We start from the raw sequence: 22342 nt of genomic DNA on the forward strand, positions 1-22342 counted from the left end.
TCCACAATTATGTATTCATATTCCTCTTTAAGGACTTGAAACAAAACAACTAGTAGTGTTACTGCAGTATAATCACATAAACCGTTCCTTCAGCAAACACATATGATTTGTAGACTGGTGTGGAGATTTGCAAACTATCAGAAAGAAGGGCTTCCTGGAGATTAGACGTGGCTCGCTGTGACATATATATATATATATATAATATATATATATAATGTTATGGCAGCCTGCAACCTGTAGGGTTAAAGAGTTACAGCAATGGAAATAAAAACATAAGAAATTAGTTACTGTACATAAAAGCAACACGGGACGTAGGACTTTTTCTTGTAAAGCTCTGAAATTATGGAATGCTCTGCTTTTGTTTTTCAGGGAAGCTGGGACCGTTACAGTTTTCAAGTAAAGACTAAAAACACACTTTTATAAAATGGCTTTCTTATCTTAGTGGGTTTTACTGTAACTTTAAAATGGCTGATTTTGTATTATGTGTATACTGTTATTTAAATCTGTTATTTAAATGGCCTCATTATGGCAGTTGTATGTGTGACATGCTATACAAATGTATTATTTGTTCTTTTTTTATGCTATGTACTGTATAGTGCTTTGCGATAATTTTGTATAAAAAGCGCTATATAAATGCAAAATATCACGTTTTATTTAGAGTTTGGAAGTTATGGATGAGTTAAACAATGGAAGCCATTGACGGACTAGCAGCAGCCTTTGAAAAAAAGGAGCACCAAACACTTTCCAATGTCAGCACAGACATTGGAAAAAGCTAAATGTTTGTCTGCTGGTACTGGAATGAGAGGTTACCCCAGTCTCACAGTTCATAGAATTAGGGCAGAAAGTGGAAAATCTGAGTAATTGCCACACCCATGTGACAACACAACACAACACAAGAATATGGAGACTGACGTGTTTCTAGCTGGTCGCAGTAGAAGTATTAAGCAGCACCTTTATCTCTTCTCCAGGGCTGTGCGTGTGTCTGTGACAGACTCCATGGCCTTGCCCTGGGGCCTCGCTGTGGATGGCTCATTTGTTCTCTTATCTCTTTGCTCACTGAGCCTCGGCCTTCACTCTGGGTACATATAGCTTGAGCTGAGCAGGTTCCAGTAGAAAGAACACTTCCTCGCCAAACTACAGAGTGACAGAGCTTCCCATCGGAAACGAGAAGACAACAGCAAAGACAATGCTCCCGGCCACTTTTAAACTCTGTGCAGGCATCTCTTACAGACATCTTAGAAACATGACTGGTAAGAGACCAAGCAAAAACTATTAGACAGTGATGAGCATTTCTATTTTGTATTATTTTAAGCAACCCTGATTGGAGAAAATTATGGACTGCTAGTTAACTGTGTTGGGCAGGTAAGAGCCCTACCGCAGACACAGTCAGCTGCTGGTACTGTCTGATAATCAGGGTTTATTGCGATTATAAAACGACTAAACAGTGCATTTATTGTTATTTCAAATCTTTAAGTAACATCTCTCTTTTCAGTTTTCAATGCAATAGACATTCTGTCTCAATGTTTTGTGGGCATGTATCCTTTGTGCTTTGCAATGGAGCTTCCTGATTTGTAGATGAAAGTTCTGTGGTTGCTAATGTTGATAAAGCTATATTTAAATGGGCAATTTAAACTCTACCAGTTTCTACTGAATTAAGCTGTAGTTTTGTGACGCTGTGTTGGACCACCAAACTCATGAATTAGAATCCAGGTCTCGTGAGGAGAAAGGTATGTGTAGTGAAATGGTCTGCTTGGCCACAAGAATGTTTAAGTAATCTACGAACGCTACTTTCTCTCTGTTTCCCCAGGTCTGCAGAAGACAGCAGTAGTTGCCATTAACCACGAGTTGAAGAGGTTTGCTGGTCCCGGACCCAGTAACTGGATTAGCCAGGTCCGCAGGAAGAGCTCCTTATTAAGTGAGTAATCCATGTAAAACAAACTCAAATTCAGTGACAACTTTTCGATATAAAATATAGTGAAGCGGTTTGCATAAATTCAGCACTAATATACAAGGTAATCAGATTTCCAAAAGGTCAGAACCGGGACACATAGATTTAAAATAGTTTTCAAACTATACAGTGTGTTAGTTTAAGAATTATTTTTATTTGAGTATAGTGCTTTTATCACTTTTGTGTTTTCACATGAAAACTAACAAAAAGCAACAACCTCTGATACAACACCATACCTTCACTCTGCTAAAGAATCCCAGAAGAACAGAGATAAACACTTCTGGGAGACATTGGGGTAGTTTCCATAGAAAAATAAATCTCACGTTTCTCACACTATTTTGGTTGTACCTTTCTCAGGTAGTGTGGGTTTCCATGTAGTTTTCTTTTAGCCAGAGAATTTCTCCTTCCAAATGCAAATAACCAAATGAATATTAAAATACGGGAAGGTATATTAAATATTTGTGTCCGAGTTCCAATTTGGCCTTGCGTGACTACTGATATCGTACAGCTTTCTTAAACTGTGTTTCCACAGCGTTTAGGTTTGTGTTGAATCACCGCAAGTGCAGCCTACAACAGGCCACCAGAAGAAAGAGATGTGTACTATCCTTGCAGGGGTCTGCAGTTTTTGAAAAAAAACTTGTTTAAAGGGATAAAATGCTTGAAAAATCTACTAGTCCTTCTTGAAAAATCTACTCCCTCCCAAACACATACACAAATAGAATATAACTTGTAGGATTTTGGTTTTATTTGATTGTGTTCACTGTTAATCTCATGATTAACAGGATCTAGCCTTGTAGCTTGACAGGTTCACTAAATTCTTCAAGATACATAAAAGGTTCCCTCACCTCAACAAATGTATAACATATTTTAAGGAAACGTTCCTTTCAGTGCAGTTTGGAACATATTTGCTAGTAAATTCAAGTAAGATACTAAGAAGAGTACAACTATAATAAGCAATATTTGGAGTTATTCAGATATAAAAGTAGCTTCTGCCTCTTTTTTCCACTCTTTCTCTATAAGCTGAACCCATCTCCTGGCGTGCAGGTGTTTTAGTTTGTTGCATCACAGATATTAAATCATTGCCAACTATTACTGCTGCTTTGTGGAATTCAGATTTTACTTGACGTTCTTTCAGTTTTGTATCTGCTGAACCCCAGATTTGTAAAGGACTTGTGGATAACCGGTCAAGTTTCTCTGCATTTTGTACTGTTTTTCTACCAAAACACACGCAATATTTAAAATGTATACACACATACAACAGGGTGAGCCTGGTTTCATACCCTGATGGCTTTTTTTCTGCACTAAATATATAAATGAATACATACTTTGCCATATTGCTATGAGATTTACAGTATATTTCATTTTTAAATACACTATTGTACAGATAATCTCAATAGTTTCACAAATCGATAGATTGTGCAATAAATAATCGCTTCTGTTCAAATCTAGCAAAAAAGTAATTTTAGTGTTTAATCTAAAAAATAAATAAATGTAAAATGATAAATAGCAAACTAGGTTAGCAACACTAAAATCGAAAGAAAAAGAATTACATTTTTTGCCAGTAAACCACTTTTTTATTTTTATTTTTTTTAAACATCCCAACAAGTACTGTACATGCTTGACCACAAAAATGAATTTATAAAATTACACAACATGATTTTTTCTAATCCGTGAATACCTTAGCGACTATGGTGTTTGGTGGTGGCATTTCCTAATTTACAAAACATTTAAATACCTTAACATTTAAAAGATTAGTCTGTGCATTGCCAGAGGCTCTCTTGGCAGCCATTTCTGGGTCTCTTTGTAACCAATAGAAGATCAGCTTTTCCCACATAGGGGTGGGACATAAGCAGTTTTTAAAATGTTTGTGTGTAGGTGCTAGACTTCCATAATTCAGTTTTCAGAAAATACCTGGAGTGTCTTTCTAGCAACAGAACGATACAAACGGTAAAACTTGTCCCTCACACAAATCTTGTTGTCCCGGGTATCAGGTGATACGAATTGCACACCCCTGCCTTTTATTATTTGCTAACTATTTTTGACTGCATATATATTTATTATAAACCTATTATACACGTACTGAACCTTAGCTTCAGCAATTCTGATCCTTATAGTATACGAACTGAGCTAAAATAGCAGCTTTGGGTTAATGATAAAAAAAATAATCCAGTCAAAATGTTTACAATACATTTTTTATATACTGGTAGTACATATACAATAGACTACCATACTCGCCCGCATTTCCCACTATATATCATTCTTATTTATAAAATGCGAATTTTAAATACTCTATCCTGATTGGTCAAAACAGGTCACATGGGGTGTTGATATTACAGCATATCACCATGGGTCAGCACTATTTTTCAAAAACGGGCAAATCACTGACAGATATCCAAACGCCACTAGAATTTAAAAACAAATTTGAAACTATGATGTGATAGGTGTTACACAAACTTACAATGTGATAGGGGTTACAGAAACTTGGTTGTCTCAGAGTGATGGAGACGAATTTAATATTAGTGGGTACACACTGTATAGGAAAGACAGGACAGAAGAGATAGCGTATACATAAGAAATAGTCTTGAAGCCCAGGTGTTAAATCAGGACAAAGAAAACAATGCCGAATCAATATGGGTCAGAATAATGGACAAAAATTCAAAGGGCATGATAATAGAAGCATGCTATAGACCGCCAAATTAAGACGCTGAGCAGAATAATCTGTTATACAATGACATTAGAAATGCGTGTAGCAAAGGAGAAGCCATACTAATGGGGGATTTCAACTTCCCCCCCGTATGAAATGGGAGAAGCCAGTGGGGAGCACAACCGACAAAATTGAAATGGTGGAAATGACAAATGACTGCTTCCTAACACAATTTGTCAAGGCACCAACTGGAGGGGAGGCATGCCTTGATTTAGTCTTTTCAAATAACAAAGACAGAATAACTTAGTACTTTAAAACCCCAAAAGTAATGACTAAAGTTAAGGTTTACAATTTTAGAAAAGCAAACTATGAAGGTAACAGAAGGAGTAAAATAGAGAAAACATCCACAGAAAAAGGATGGCTGTTTTTTAAAAATGTAGTATTGGAGGCGCAAAACAATTGCATCCCAAAAGCAGACAAATCTAAAACAAAATGGCCAAAATGGTTTAATAGATCAATTTAAATAAATATTCAGCAAAAAAAGGCACTTACAGAGCATTTAAAAGGGACCAAAAACAAAGTACACAGAAAGAGTACTTGGAACTGCAAACACAAGTCAAAAAGGAAGTTTCAAAGGCCAAGAGAGATAAAAATCAATATTGCTAAGGGGGCTAAAACCAATTCCAAAATGTTTTTCCAATATTATAACAGCAAGAGAACATTCAAAGAGGAGGTTAAATGTCTAAGAGACACAAATGGCAAAATCACAGATGAAGGAAAAAAATAGCAAATATATTAAATGATTACTTTTAACAGGTTTTTACAAAGGAGGACACGGACAACATGCCCCACATGTCGACCTGTTCCTAACCAATTTTAAAGAACTTTAGCATAACAGAGGCAGAAGTGTTAAAGGGACTAGGCGCTCTTAAAATAAACACATCCCCTGGGCCGGATGAGATCCTCCCAATAGTACTCAAAGAAATGAAAGAAGTTATTTACAAACCGCTAACCAAGATCATGCAACAGTCTCTTGACACAGGGGTTACTGACAGACTGGAGAATTGCAAACGTAATACAGAGCCACAAAAGGTAGACAAAACCGAACCAAGTAACTATGGAGCAAAAAGCCTGACTTCTATTATATGTAAACTTATGGAAACTATAATAAGATCCAAAATGGAAAATTACCTATATGGTAACAGTATCCTGGGAGACAGTCAGCATGGTTTTAGGAGATCGTGTCTAAATAACCTGCATGATTTTTGAGGCACAATTGGCCGAGCGTCGTCTGGGGGTAGGGAGGGTTAGGTCGGCCAGGGTGTCCTTGGCTCACCGCACACCAGCGACCCCAGTAGTATGACCGGGCACCTGCAGGCTTGCCTGTAAGCTGCCCAAGAGCTGCGTTGTCCACCGACGCTGTTGCTCTTGGGTGGCTGCATGGTGAGTCCGCAGTGTGAAATAAAGAGGTCGGCTGATGGCACACGCTTCGGAGGACAGCGTGTGTTCGTCTTCGCCCTTCCGAGTCAGCGCAGAGGTGGTAGCGGTGAGCTGAGCCTAAAAACTAATTGGCCATTCTAAATTGGGATAAAATAATAAAAAATAATTGGCAACAACTAAATTTAAAAATAAATAAAAAAAATAGGAGGAGTGGCAAACACTGTTGCAGCAGCAACGGTCATCCAAAATGATCTAGACAGCATTCAGAACTGGGCAGACACATGGCAAATTACATTAATAGAGATAATTGTAAGGTACTGCACACAGGCAATAAAAATATGCTTTACAATACTGAAATTGAAGAAGGAATCTATGAAAAAGACCTAGGAGTTTATGTCAACTCAGAAATGTTTTCATCTAGACAATATGGGGAAGACAAAAGGCCAACAAGATGCTCAGATATATTGTATAATGTGTTATTTAAATCAAGGGAAGTAATGTTAAAACTTTACAATACATTAGTAAGACCTCAGTTCTGGTCACCTCATTACAAAAAGGATACTGCTGCTCTAGAGTGCAAAGAAGAGCAACCAGAATTATCCCAGGTTTAAAAGGCCTGTTGTATGCAGACAGGCTAAAATAATTGAATCTATTCAGTCTTGAACAAAGAAGACTATGCGGTGATCTGATTTCAAGCATTCAAATTCTAAAAGGTATTGACAATGTCGACCCAGGGGACTTTTTCAACCTGAAAAAAGAAACAAGGACCAGGGGTCACAAATGGAGATTAGATAAAAGGGCTCAGAACAAAACTTTTTTACACAGAAAATTGTGAGGGTCTGGAACCAATTCCTCAGTAATGTTGTTGAAGTCGACACCCTGGGATTCTTCAAGAAGCAGCTTGATGAGATTCTGGGATCAATAAGCTACTAACAACCAAATGAGCAAGATGGGCCGAATGGCCTCCTCTCGTTTGTAAACTTTATGTTCTTATGAAAAGTTGAGTTATAAAAAAACCTGAATGATAGAACTACACCAATTGTATAAACAAACATACGGTACGAAGGGCAAGTTACTGTTGTATTGCATTGTATGTTGATCACTGTTGTATTGCATTGTATGTTGATCACTGTTGTATTGCATTGTATGTTGATCACTGTTGTATTGCATTGTATGTTGATCACTGTTGTATTGTATTGTATTCTGTATTGATGCTTCTCCCAGTGATGCATTGCATTGCATTGTATTGTGTATTAATTATTTTCCCTATGCTGCTGGTCCAGGCTCTAGGATTGAAGAGAAGCCCTACAGTGAGGTGGAAATGTCCTACGTGAAGCAAGGAGAGGAGGCTCTTCAGAAGTCAATCAGCATCCTCAGTGATCAGGACAACTGGAAGACTGAGATTGTGGCTGTAAGTATCTCTATGGTACTGTGTGTGGCACTGTGACATGTACTGCACATACTGTTGCAGCAGCAAAGGTCATTCAAAATGATCTAGACAGCATTCAGAACTGGGCAGACACATGGCAAATGACATTTAATAGAGAAAAGTGTCAAGTACTGCACACATGCAATAAAAATGTGCATTATAAATATCATATGGTAGATACTGAAATTGAAGAAGGAATCTATGAAAAAGACATAGGAGTTTATTTTGACTCAGAAATGTCTCCATCTAGACAATGTGGGGAAGCTATAAAAAAGGCCAACAAGATGCTCGGATATTATTGTGAGAAATGTTGAATTTAAATCAAGGGAAGTAATGTTAAAACTTTATAATGCATTAGTAAGATCTCACCTAGAATATTGTGCTCAGTTCTGGTCACCTCGTTACAAAAAGGATATTGCTGCTCTAGAAAGAGTGCAAAGAAGAGCAACCAGAATTATCCCGGGTTTAAAAGGCCTGTCGTATGCAGACAGGCTAAAATAATTGAATCTATTCAGTCTTGAATAAAGAAAACTACGTAGTGATCTGAGTCAAACATTCAAAATCCTAAAAGGTATAGACAATGCCGACCCAGGGGACTTTTTTGACCTGAAAAAAGAAACAAGGACCAGGGGTCACAAATGGAGATTAGATAAAGGGGCATTCAGAACAGAAAATAGGAGGCACTTTTTTACACAGAGATTTGTGAGGGTCTGGAACCAACTCCCCAGTAATGTTGTTGAAGCTGACACCCTGGGATCCTTCAAGAAGCTACTAATAACCAAACTAGCAAGATGGGCGGAATGGCCTCCTCTCGTTTGTAAACTTTCTTATGTTCTTATCCATTCACAGCCAGGGAGATTAGGTGTTGTTGCCAGGTTCACCATATGTAACGCAGGCTAGATCATCAAAGTGCATGTACAGTTGTAGGAGCTTTCTAGTAAACAGGTATTGTGGACAGCCAGGGGTTAATTTGTAAACAAAAAGGTACCAGACCTTATATTTAAGGACGAGGGGTAGCATCTTGTACTAAATCTAATGTACTGACCTTAATTTACAGCAGCTCCCACATGCTTCAAGTCCTCTGTTTGTGGATCATGGTTTCGTGTCTTATTGTTGGTGTCGGTAGCTACGTGCCCACCTTTGCCTAGCCATGCTTTAACACAGTCTTCAAGACTAGAGGCGGGCTGACTAATCTGATGAACAGGAGCGATGACACTGCTGTTAAGAGCGCTAGTGTTGTTTTTTTTGTTTTGTTTATTTTTAAATATTGGCATTTTGGCGTTTGGGTTGTAAAAATACTAGTAATGTTGCATCCTAAAATATATCGTTAGGCCTACAGTACACTTTCGTCATTCAATTCATGGAACAGGAAAGCGTTTTTTTTTTGTACATGGTATGTATATAGAGTTCTTTTTTTACAACAAAAAATATGTTTTTTAATTCTCACTTGCCAGACAAGAGGTAAAGGATATGCAATCCGGCACAAATTAACCCCTGTACAAAAGCAAACCAAAGTGTAATAAACCATGGTGAAAATATTGTAAAGCCCAGAGCGGTATGGTAAAGCATATTAAAAAGAACGTCAAATCATGGTAAACTATGGTCAATGCATAGTATAACCATGGGAATAGCATGGGGGAAACTGGAAAATTTACTGTTGCAAATTAATGTGGTCAACTTTTATAAGGGAGGTGATGTGAATTGACAGCAATATAAAGGGAAATGTGCTGATCTAGCCTGCTTTACACACATGGAAAGAGAATCTAGAACCGGAGGACTACTCCTGAACTCAGGTCAGCTTAACACAGTAGTGCATAAAAGAAAAACTTAATAAGCATTATTTCCATAAGAACCATTTACAATGATTGGAAATTAAATAATATTTTTTTTAAAAATATGAAAATGTAATAGCTACTTGTTACATTTTGGCGCTCATGAAAGTTGATGGCATTAGCTACAGTCAGGCACCATGAGAGCTTCCCTTCCCAGCTGCAGTCTGCAGTCCTGAACTGAACACCCCATGCCTGCCATGCCTGCCATGAAGTCCTGGCTCTCTGTGTTTAGTTGTGCTGAACTGTGTGTTGGTTTTGTGATGTGGATAAAGGATTCTCTCTGCACCAGGCCAATGGAGACAAGGTGCTGAGTAAGGTGCTCCCGGACATCGGCAAGGTGTTCAAGCTAGAGGTGGTCCTGGACCAGTACCCTGACCGCCTGTATGGGGAGCTGGTGGACAACATGGAGCAGATGGGAGACTGGAACCCCAACGTCAAGCAAGTCAAGGTACATTAGAACATGACAATAGGTGACAATATACAAACGACCCATCAGTGTTCATTGAGTTCCTAGTTACTGGCTGGGTCTTAAAGGATCCCCCATGGCTAGGTAACTCATTCCATACCCTCACCACTCTCTGTGTGAAGAGGTGTCTCCTACTCCGAGACAATCTCCGCTTCCATCTGTGTCCTCTGGTCCTGGTTTCTGTATTACTCGTAAAGTATTGGCTAGGGTTAACTTTCTCAAATCTTTTTAAGATTTGAAAGACTTAAATCATGTCCCTCCTAATTCTTCTTGGTTCAAGGCTAAATGATTCAGTTCCCTTAACCTGTCTTTATAACTCATTCCTTAAAGTGATTGATGCTCAGCACTGTGCCGCTGGTGGTCAAATTAAATTGCGGCTTATTTAGAGGATGTTTACTTTGCATATCAACCCATCTAAGCTAATTTCACAGACCTTGATTAACACTAAATCGTAAAGTTTACCCGAGGGAATGTTAGATAGTCCAAGATCAGTGCTAATGGGGGTATGTGACACCCTAGGTGTATGTTTTACACTGCCGAAACTACCTGTGGGTGGCCTGCCAAGATTGGCAACTCAGCACAACCACGATTCAAACCAGGGAGCTCCTGATTGCATGACTCACCCTTCAGTCACTCAATACTGCCTTCAGTCAGAATGTAGTCTGTATCTGGTGCTCATTCCTCTTCTCTCTACTGATCAGATCCTCCAGAGGATTGGGCAGGAAACCATGGTGACTCACGAGATGGCAGCCGAGACCGCAGGCAACATTGTGGGGCCCCGAGACTTTGTGAGCGTGCGCTGTGCCAAGAGGCGTGGCTCCACCTGCTTCCTTGCTGGCATGTCCACCCGATACACTGGCATGCCCGAGCAAAAAGGCTTCATCAGGTAAGGAGCAGCACAGGTTTTCTGTGAAATTCCCCAAAGTACAGGGGTACATAAGATGGGAATTTTACTTACAAGTGACAACTTCTAATAGAACTACCATAGGGTGTTAAAGAAATGAAACTTTTATATTACTATACATATGACAAAATGCATCACATTCCATATGATTGTCCTGAGGGGCTACTTGTACGATGCATGATAAGATCAAATGTTGACGCAGGCCATGAACAGGTTCAGGTTCAATTCCCACCAAAATCTTTTTTCTTTTCTTTATTTAGATTAAGCAGTAGTAAATATAGACAATAGTGGCATTTCAAAACCACATGAGCCTGATTTTACTTTAGTGATAAAGTTGGCTACAATAATTGCTTGATTAACATGGAAATTAGTAGTTCTTTGCTGATAATAATGTTCAGCTTTCATGTCTAAACATGTGTACTTACTAATACTTTAATTCATTTAATAATAAATATTGATGTATATTATGTCCCCGAGTGCCTGTAAAAAATGTACAAATAAACACTGGTTGATAAAAAAGGGCAACTCCTCAAAATCTATTAAAGTCGATGATATACTGAAATCCCTTTTGGAGAAATTGCAGGGTTCGAAATTAGCACCCGCAAAATGCAGATGGATTTGGTCTGGGGCAGGTAAATTTGGCATACTAGCCCGCCCCTGTGGCACATCCGTTTTTATTGCTTTTGTTTATTTATATTGATGCCCAAGCATGTGGGAAGCAAGGGCGCTGGAACTACGGTTGCTGGGGGTGGGGCAGCACCACCTGGCTTTGCATGGCTTCCATCTCATATACAGGGATTACAGTTTTGTTCAATGGCTTTCAGCACCCCCACTTTAAAATTGTTCGTGCCACTGGTGGGAAGTGGGTGTGCTATGGGCATGGTTGATCTGCACTGTCTATAATAATGTCATGAATCAACTGTTTCAACCAATTAGCATTGCCATGTGGGGGCTGGCATTTAGTGTTTCAATCAATTGGCACTAAACTATGCCATATGGGCGGGTGCTTATTGTTTCAACCTATAAGTAGCAAGTATTGCCCTGTGATAGAGTTTACTTTCCGAAAGTCTCAAAGCAGCTGTGATAACTGAGCTCAACAATGTCTGATCCAGCACTACATTTAAAACAAACCGAGCAAACTGTTTAACTGTTAGCATGCATATGTCAATATATCTACCAATAACAAGCCATATATTTAAAGTGTATCTTGCAGGGGGGGGGGGGGGGGTTATTTTTTATCATTGAAATGGATGCAGCAGTGTTTATTAAGAATATTATCTATCTATCTATCTATATCTATCTATCTATCTTTATTTTTTTTAATGAAAATAAGATTTAAAAAATACAACTCGCTTTGTCAAAGCTGTGCGTATTAAATACAGTAATAAAACTAGCTGCAGTGATCATGTGGATCATGTTGTTTGTGGCGCACACTTTCTCGACAGTGATTATCTGGAGGGTGACAATTAAATATATCATAGAATTTAGAAACAAGCAATAAGTCAGATACGGTACCTTCAGTGCACGTCAAATTTTTTTTTTATAAATATCATTGAGGATTTATAGGAAACCACCATTGCAATTTTTGACAGAAACTTACACCCATAATATCGGCACTCACTTTTAAAATTATATAGAGACTTTAATTATTGTGAATCATCAGCAAAACATGTAAATAGTTGTTATGGAATTACCATAGTAGAATATAAACCTGTATTTCTGGATTATAAACATCTATCTGAACTTTACTGCACCAGAAAATTTGAAACACTGACATAATGGTGAGTAAAGAAACGTTTATTTTTCCATATTCATTGCTGAAGTTGTCTTATCTGCTTATATAATGCCATCTTACAATTACAATTTCACCATACAGTGTTGCCGATCTGCACAGGTTTTGGAAGGTCCACAACTCTATTTCTTGTCGATCCCTTTAGTCGCTGCTTGTTAGTGGGATCCTGCTGCCTCGCCGGTGGTTAAAAAATGTAGGGTTTTGGCCCCTGGTCGCTAAAATTTAATTGGGTCTTCTACTTCATCTTAAGTTTACAACCGAGAGGAGGCCATTCGGCACATCTTGCTCGTTTGGTTGTTAGTAGCTTATTGATCCCAGAATCTCATCAAGCAGCTTCTTGAAGGATCCCAGGGTGTCAGCTTCAACAACATTACTGGGGAGTTGGTTCCAGACACTCACAATTCTTTATGTAAAAAAGTGCCTCCTATTTTCTGTTCTGAATGCCCCTTTATCTAATCTCCATTTGTGACCCCTGGTCCTTGTTTCTTTTTTCAGGTCAAAAAAGTCGCCTGGGTCGACATTGTCTATACCTTTTAGGATTTTGAATGTTTGAATCAGATCACCGCGTAGTCTTCTTTGTTCAAGACTGAATAAATTCAATTCTTTTAGCCTGTCTGCATACGACATGCCTTTTAAACCTTGGATAATTCTGGTTGCTCTTCTTTGCACTCTTTCTAGAGCAGCAATATCCTTTTTGTAACGAGGTGACCAGAACTGAAGACAATATTCTAGGTGAGGTCTTACTAATGCATTGTAAAGTTTTAACATTACTTCCCTTGATTTAAATACAACACTTCTCACAATATATCCGAGCATCTTTTTGGCCTTTTTTATAGCTTCCCCACATTGTCTAGATGAAGACATTTCTGAGTCAACATAAACTCCTAAGTCTTTTTCATAGATCCCTTCTTCATTTTCAGTATCTCCCATATGATATTTATAATGCACATTTTAATTGCCTGCATGCAATACTTTACACTTTTCTCTATTAAATGTCAGCCTGCGTGGTTCAGGGTGTGTGGAGCTGGGGGCTTCTAATTTCCTGCTTAATTAGTATCTATTTTCTATTTAAGCCCTGATCACTTGCACCTTTGCTGTCTAGTGTTTCGGTTTGTAGCACATGTTCAGACGCTGTCATTTCGTGCTCCACCGCTAATATCTAAACTTCGTTATCTCGCTCACTCTCGGCACAGCACTGCCAAGATATTATCAATCATTTTCCTACCTGCTCAGGTGATCTTTCTTTTCATTCAGCTTCTCTTTTCGGCTTCAAGAGCTCCAACGTTAGTCTTTCCTGCTCCATCCAGTCTCCATCTCAGCAACAGCGCCGTCCAAAGCGCAGCTTCATTTCTCAACTTGTCTGCAACTTTATCAGAAGACTGGTCCTACTTTAGCTCTATTAAATCCACCACAAAGTTTTGTCTGCGGAATCTTTCTTTACTCCTCGCCTGCAATCAGACGCCCCTCCCCCGCACAGAGCCAGCACAATTACCGTTCCATCAGAAGATCCTGCCCTGGACCTCCATCAGCTACGTTCAACCTTTTAAAGACGTATCCAGCCCATTACAAACTCCATTTCAAGCAGTGTCGGCTCGTGATTTGACTGGTCACAACATGCTCCAACGACCAGATTCCAGCCTTGCTGATGCACCCCCAGATGAGTCCAATTTGCAGCTTTGCCCAACACCTGGTCATCTAATGGTTAGACGGAGACCTGGAGAGGCCTACAAGCCACAGTGTCTCACACCCACTGTGAAATATGGTGGAGGATCGGTGATGATCTGGGGGTGCTTCAGCAAGGCTGGAATCGGGCAGCTTTGGCATGAATCAAGCCAAGTACAAGGTTGTCCTGGAAGAAAACTTGCTTCCTTCTGCTCTGACAATGTTCCCCAACTCTGAGGATTGGTTTTTCCAGCAGGACAATGCTCCATGCCACACAGCCAGGTCAATCAAGGTGTGGATGGAGGACCACCAGATCAAGACCCTGTCATGGCCAGCCCAATCTCCAGACCTGAACCCCATTGAAAACCTCTGGAATGTGATCAAGAGGAAGATGGATGGTCACAAGCCATCAAACAAAGCCGAGCTGTTTGAATTTTTGCGCCAGGAGTGGCATAAAGTCACCCAACATCAATGTGAAAGACTGGTGGAGAGCATGTCAAGACGCATGAAAGCTGTGCTTGAAAATCAGGGTTATTCCACCAAATATTGATTTCTGAATTCTTCCTAAGTTAAAACATTAGTATTGTGTTGTTTAAAAATGAATATGAACTTATTTTCTTTGCATTATTCGAGGTCTGACAACACTGCATCTTTTTTGTTTTATTTTGTGTATATTGTTTTATTTTGACCAGTTGTCATTTTCTGCAAATAAATGCTCTAAATGACAATATTTTTATTTGGAATTTGGGAGAAATGTTGTCAGTAGTTTATAGAATAAAACAAAAATGTTCATTTTACCCAAACACATACCTATAAATAGTAAAACCAGAGAAACTGATAATATATAATCATGGATTTGAATGTAAACAATAACAAGTAGTTGTCATTTCGTCAAAAACCTATAAATACCTCCAATGTTTTGATTCAAACACAGGCTCCCTTGAGAAATCTGTACAACATATCGAAACGTTGGGCAGCTGGCTCTTTGAGCTATATATATATATATATATATATATATATATAAAGCCGGTTGCTATCGCTGTGATGCTCGGACACTACAGCTTTTCTATCTTTTCTATCCATTCCTGCAGTTTGTTCTCACTCTGATGGATTCTCGGGAGTTCCCCTCCTGCCTCAACCTTTTGTCTACCTATATCAACCGACATTCTTCAATTTCAACCCGACATATTAACTTCCCTGCATCAAGCTTCCCTGCATCAAGCATCCACTCCAGCGACCTCTTCCTGTTCCCGGATTCGTGCTTCCTCATCTGGCTCCTCTCCTCCAAACCGACAAATTTCACCAAGGCACTTTATTCAACCTTCAAAGTTATCATTTCATCAACGTGAGCAGCCAGTGCCAGGCAGATACGGAAACCATGTCCTTCAGCTATCAACATTTCAGTCAAGTGTCCTCCTACCCTGCAGCAGACAATACACTCACAGACTGCTCCCGACCAAATCAATGGGTTTCGCAGCAGCCTCAGAGCAACGCACTCTTCATCCGCTCAGGTTCTGCAGCGGCCTCAGATCTATGCATTCTTCATGTAAACCACCTTAACACTCAAAGCCAAAATATCCACCGCATTCAGCAGATCTCTGCTCTCTACAGCAGACCACCACACTCTACCAATGGCAGTCCACCATTCACTACAGCAGATCTCTGCTCCCTCTTCAGATCTACTCACTATTACAGCATGCAAAGTTGCTTTAGTTTACAGTTTAAATCTGTAACTGCACTTCTCCAGAGCTTCCCACGCTCCCGCTTTCCTCCAATATGCAGATCGTGGCAGCATTCCACAATCACAAATGGAGATTAGATAAAGGGGCATTCAGAACAGAAAATAGGAGACACTTTTTTACACAGAGAATTGTGAGGGTCTGGAACCAACTCCCCAGTAATGTTGTTGAAGCTGACACCCTGGGATCCTTCAAGAAGCTGCTTGATGAGATTCTGGGATCAATAAGCTACTAACAACCAAACGAGTAAGATGGACCGAATGGCCTCCTCTTGTTTGTAAACTTTCTTATGTTAAATTTGAGTTAACGCTATAATTAGGGGTCTATTTAAATCGCAGTAAATTTACATCTTTTTCACGGGTATGTTGCGGAATAAAATTAGGATTTCGCGGACCTGTTTAAACATTAAATAAACCCAAGTAGACAGTATTTCAGAACACTATAAAGCCTAAAACCGAGTGCTGTCATTTGTTAAAGGCAAGCATGCAGCATCTCCCAGCAGTTGACTTGCCCATACATTCAGACTGCACGTTCTGCATCCACTGAATTGGTTGGAAGTGTAAGGCAAAGCTTTGCCAAGGTATACAGATGTGGAAATCGATTAGAAACAGCCCAAAAACTCGGTTACACAAGGGCATCTGGCATACTTCAATAAAAGCAATGTATGCAGCACGTTCGTTGTCATGTTATTTGTCCCATCCAATAATTTATTTTATTAGTATTCGGGTCTAAAATTACAACTACGAAAAAGTAAGCAGCAGGTTGAAGCGAGGTGGCTGTGCTGGATCGTTTTAGTACTGATTTAACTTGCAGACAGGAATATTTTTTGTCTGAGCCGACTTTCCAGTTCGGTTTCTGAAAGCTGTTTATTTTACGTTCTGTTCAGCAGCCTCTGTAGTACTAGTAGCCTTTTGTTTAATGTGTGATTCTGAAGCTAAATAGCGATCGATCGTATTTTCTCCAAAGACGCATTAAGATATGGAAAACAATTACCTCAGTCTGCATGTACAGTTTCTTTGGGAAGTATCTTGAAACGATCATCAGCCGAAATATACTTTGCTTTTTTTGTCGTCCATTTCTAATATTTTCCCTCCCATGCTGAAAACTAGATTTTAGCAACCTAAATCAAAACAGTGCAGCACCAACTTTGTCCCGCCCCCTCCTGCACAGTACAGATCACATAAAAGCAGTAAAGACACACTGATAGGCTGATTAAAACTTTGTCATTTGAATAGTAAACAAGAACGTTAACCGCTTTGGAGGTTTTTTTTTTGTGTAAATGTGATTTGTGGACGTTTTTTTGTTTTTGTTTTTTGCTTAAGTGCAATCCACACAGGACGGCGAAGGAACAAAAAGGTCTATCTATAGAAGGAAGATACGTAGTTTGCGTCGCTTGCGTTGTGCAGTAGTTCATTTAAACGACTTTTTTTTTCTCCTCTCCGTACTTGTTTGTATGCATTGGCCCGTAGAAGTGAATTTCGTGGTGACCCCTCAATTTCACGATTTCCGCGAAATCGCGATTTAGGTAGACCCCTACCTATAATGTCATCGTTATCCACATGGACCACGGCTTCTAATTCTATAAATTTATTTCTAATGCTTCTTGTATTTAAATATAGGCATTTCAGTTTGTGAACATCGTCAACAATTTGGTTGCACTTTGTTGTTTGTTATAAAGCCTGGCTATATTCTGTATATTCTGTGTCAGGCACTCGGGCTCGGGTCGGGCCAGGTTGGGCCGGCGCAGTGTTGTATAAATAAACGCATTATTACATTTTAGTGAGTGTTTTTTTCCTCTTGCAAATGTAAATGCTTCCTAAAGTTACTTAGGACTTATGGATCCCACGTGAGCAAAGCATGAAGCGTGCAGTGAGAGGCGTCTCTGCGTTCTCGTGTTTATGCTGTAAAAAGTACAGCCAACAAGTGATTCTACATTAAGTATGGAGGCAGTTGACATAAAAAGAAAGCTGTCGACTGGAGAATGTTTAGCAGTGGTAAGTTATGTTGCTGGAAAGGGTAGATATTCTGTTTGGAAACATTTCTAACTTGTTGTTTTCCGCGATAGTAAAAGTTCAAGTGGATTTGTACAGTGCAAATCTTGCAAACTTTTACTTAAATATGACAGCAAAAAGACGGGAAATTCATCTTTGCAGCGGCACACTGAAAAAGGACATACTCACCCTGCAGCACGGCCAAGTCAGTCGTACATAACTTCGTTTGTACAGACCGAAAAAAAAGCATGGAGAAAAGGCTGGAAAACATTGCCCCAGATGTGCCGCAGTTTAGGGTTGATTTCTTTCGACCATTTTAGGAAGCTTAGGGGAGACCAGCATCCTGCGTTGAACCTGGTAATTCCGTGGTTTGAGAAACTTAAATGACATTGTTTTTACCAGTTTTGGCATCCTCCAGTGGAAACATTGTTGTTAAAACTCTGGCAGTTGAAAGTCTGGTGTGATATAATGACAAGTCATCTACATATAATTTGATGTTCAACGTTAGCTTTGCTGTTTTTTAGCTAGGTTTATCCAAACATGATGCTATATGTCTGTACCTGAGACTACCAAGTAAAATGTTCATCTAACTGGATGCTTCGCTGAGAGTATTTGTTTTCTTTTTAATTTGCGTTTTGATTCAAAACATGCTTTCTGTATTTCAATAGCATGTTGCATTTATGGTGATATTGGGGTCCGGTTGGGTATTTTTATACCCGAGCTGTGTATTTTGTAGTGTAGCTCCCCCTGGCTCTATCCTATCCTGATTTACTCTGTTAACTTTCAGTGCACTGGATCCCCTTCTGTTCGGGTGCAGCCGGTCCTACCTGTACAGGCCACGCCCCGTCGAAGGTTCCCCAGTGCCCCATGAACCTGTGCCCCTCTTGCCTACACCAGTTTTTAAGCCACGGTTCTTGGCCCTACCATAGAGGCTCTGCTTTTAATCCTTTGCTCTAGCTCCATAAATTTATTTTGCAGAGCCTCCTGACTCTGTTTACCTATGTCGTTTGTTCCTAAGTGAACAACGACAACTGGATCCTCCCCGGCCCAGGCCAAGAGCCTGTTCACCCATGTTGTTATGTTGTGCACCGGGCAGGCAATACACTATGTGCAACTCAGGATCACGGCTGCACACTTGACTATCTGTATTCTTAATGATTGAATCCCCTATGACTATTGCTGCCTTTTTTGAATTTGCCCTGGGGGGCTCCACACCACACCCTCCACTGTGCTTGCAGTGTCAGGTAAGGCCGTCTCTCCGAAGGGAGCAAACCTGTTTTGAAACACTCAGCTCTGCAGTGGCTGTTTTGGTAGAGGGTGCACTCCTTTTTTGTCCCACTGTAACCCAGTCCCTACCTGGTACGGACTGTTCACTCCCCCTTCTCTATTTGAGTGCACACCTCTCTAAAAGACTGTTCTATAAAATCTTCCACTTCTATCGTGCTGTGCAGTCCAGCCAGCCTTGCCTCAAGGCCGCCACCCTAGCGTCAAGATCAGCGACCAGCTGGCATTATTCTCCGGTGTATTCCCCCTGGATAGGATTATCCAGAGAAGTCCATATTCTGCAAACCTGGGTTTGGGTTTGTTTCCAAGGGAGAGCTTTACTGTTGTAATTTACCAGTTAAAAATGTGACAGTAGTTTAATACTTTGTGTTAGCTTAGGGCTACTGTTTGGACTATTACATTTGCTCGGTAGACGGTAATTGTTGCAGTTACAATAGATGCTGTAGATGGATTATGTACACAAGCCAATTGGTGGGTAATTAAATAGTTCATTAATACATATTTTTAGTGAACGGCAAATTACAAGCCTTTACATGTTTGTTTTCACCCTAATTTAGCTGGTCCAGGTGCTATAGAACAAAATAGAAACTGGCTTGATTTGTAAGCAGTAAAATGCTAACATACAGTGGCTCATTAAAAACAAATAATTAAAAGGCTGTCATTTCTGCATGGCATAGCATTCTGTTGCTGCATTCCTTAAAAATGAAAAAAAAAAAAAAACAGTGTCTGTGTAATATTAACACTGGTGCAATCTGAGAATGGGCACAAGACTGAAAATGACTGTGGGTTTACATATTGATAAATCACCAGCTATCTATTGCATTAAGTCTCAATTATAAACGCATAGAAATGGTTGAAGATGATTAGAATATTACTTGTTTTTATTGCTCACAGTTGGTAGATAACTATATAATGTACCAACAGCAGCAGATAGACAGAGCGCTGTATATTGGTGTCCAAACTGTTTCTTCGTTCTAGAGCGGAGAACGGCCCCACATGTATTGTTCTTCGGCCCAATGCTGAGGACCCAACCAAGACAAAGTTCACCTGGCTTCTCAGCATAGACCTGAAGGTAAGAGATCTTTACAAACTGGAGCCTTTGGAGTGGGAAAGGGTTGGTTGGTGCAGTAAGCAAACAAGAGGGGTTGGTCAGTACTAGGAAATTAATGAATAAATAATGCAGGTAAGTTACGGGTTTTACAGCCTTAGTTATCACGCCTTTACATTACCAATGAACAGTTTTGTTAGGGTTTTATCAACTAATGTCTTGGCCAGGCTAATACCCGTTTTAATAAGAAGCAATATAGTGCAATACATCAAATGTGTGGTTTAAATGTAAATGTCAAGCTGTTGAGAAGTATCGATACTTGGAAAAATAAAATGAAATAAAACACCCCATAATACAGTAGAGTAAGACAATACAGGGTGACATGTCATAGGCAGTAAAATATTTAGTGACCAGTCACTGTGACTGGCAGCAGTTTCTGGCGGAAGCCCCGATTACCTACATTAGGCTGAATGAGATTTGTGCTTTAGAGGTGATTTATGTGCATACTAACCCGATTTTGCGAAGGATCACTTTTTTGTTATCCTTGGACCTGAAGAAATTGAACCACTCAAATCCTGATTGTGCATACTAATTAGGAACGTACCTGAAATCCTTAAAACTGGTAGGTATTAGGGTTAGCAATGCATAGTTGACTTCAGAAATCGATAGTCAACCAATACAAATACATGTGTTTTATTCATATATTTTAAGTGATAACAAGTAGACTTTTTCGACTATTTTTGCCTCAGCTAGTAGTGGTGTGGGTGCAACTGGCTTTCCAGCTTCAATTCTTGATCAATCTTTTTCTCACCAATGCAGGGTTGGCTTCCGAAAACCATCATTAACCAGGTCCTGTCCCAAACCCAAATGGACTTCGCCCAGCACCTGCGTGACCGCATGGAGACCATAGCTCTACCCTGCTGACCCCTCAGACCAGCCCAACAGCGCACTGCATGCATACTGTACACACAGCAGCCTCTATAGAAGTAGACACAGTCGCAATTGCCAATGCAGGAGTGGGTGGACTTTTTCTTAACCGGATTGAACAAGCACATAATTTGTTTTCACCTTTATTCCATTTGTTTTACAAAATTGTAGTTAAAAGAAAAATACTGTAGATGTGTGTGGATATTGAAATGTACTACAGGATGCACACATATTTGTGATAAAGTAGCCTAACTCATTTTTATTTGATGTGTGTATTCCAATTTTTCTCTCCATGTGGGCCTAACAGTAGGATGTAGTTATTATGGACGAGTATGACAATTGATAGCCATTTAAGAGCTTGTTCAATTAGAAAAATGTTGCACTTTTGCATGAACTTTAATAGGCCTTCGTATCTCTTGCTGAGAGTGACGAAGAAACTTGGCTACACGAAACAGTGCTATAAAATTACTGACTTTTTAAAAAAATCCATCAGATTTCCAAAAGCCTAGACACTAAACACCTTCCCCAGCTACAGTGACAGCAGGCGCTACGGCGCGGGGTAGAATCCCAGGCTCTGCTGTAGGTAATGAAGCAAATGCCTTTATTGTAAAGTAGCCAATTATTTATTAACTTGCAATTATATTAATTTACAGATATGCTGTATATGTTGTTATTTATTGTATCTATTTAATTATGTATGAATGGAAAACTGTACATTGGGGAAGGTATGTTTTAAAGGGATTGGAATTGACCTGAATTGAAAATACTTGCCTGTTGGGGGTAGAGCTGTGGATTTTAAAGTGCAGCCAGGACCCTGTCTCCATCTTCACGTTATTTAACCTTAAAGCACATTTCCCTTTCTTTTATGGTGTTGCAATTGTTCTTTTTACTATTGCTCCAATTGAGTTATTTTCTCTAGATTTGCCTTTGAGCTAGAGATGGCACATTGAAATGGAATGAGGATGGCAGTTCAGGGCTGGCACTTGGATCAAGCTCAAAGTAGGTTCAAAGCCAAGTAAAAGCAGATGGTTAGAGAAAAATGCGAACTCAATGTTGTATATTTTTAACATATTGGGAATGTTTGTAACCCAGGTTTAGAAACTAACAATAACCTTCTGAAACTTACTAGTCCTTCTGTGAAGTGCCTACGTTGGAATCAACAACAACAGTTGGGGTCTCTAAAAAAAAATAGGCGTAGTTTTATTTTCCGAAAAAATAAACAGCGTTGTAAATTTT

At 39.6% G+C, this 22342-nt stretch overlaps 1 protein-coding gene across 1 annotated transcript; it reads left to right on the plus strand.

Moving 5' to 3' along the window:
- Positions 1-744: 744 nt before the first annotated feature.
- Positions 745-22342, plus strand: LOC117966138 (steroidogenic acute regulatory protein, mitochondrial-like). The gene is made up of 7 exons (XM_034911592.2): positions 745-1250; positions 1808-1915; positions 7316-7443; positions 9583-9741; positions 10461-10645; positions 20110-20203; positions 20999-22342. The coding sequence occupies exons 1-7, from the start codon at positions 1187-1189 to the stop codon at positions 21101-21103; spliced, it is 843 nt and encodes a 280-aa protein (XP_034767483.1). The 5' UTR covers positions 745-1186; the 3' UTR covers positions 21104-22342.

This window comes from Acipenser ruthenus, chromosome 46 (genome assembly GCF_902713425.1).
Source record: "Acipenser ruthenus chromosome 46, fAciRut3.2 maternal haplotype, whole genome shotgun sequence".
NCBI classification, from domain to species: domain Eukaryota; kingdom Metazoa; phylum Chordata; class Actinopteri; order Acipenseriformes; family Acipenseridae; genus Acipenser; species Acipenser ruthenus.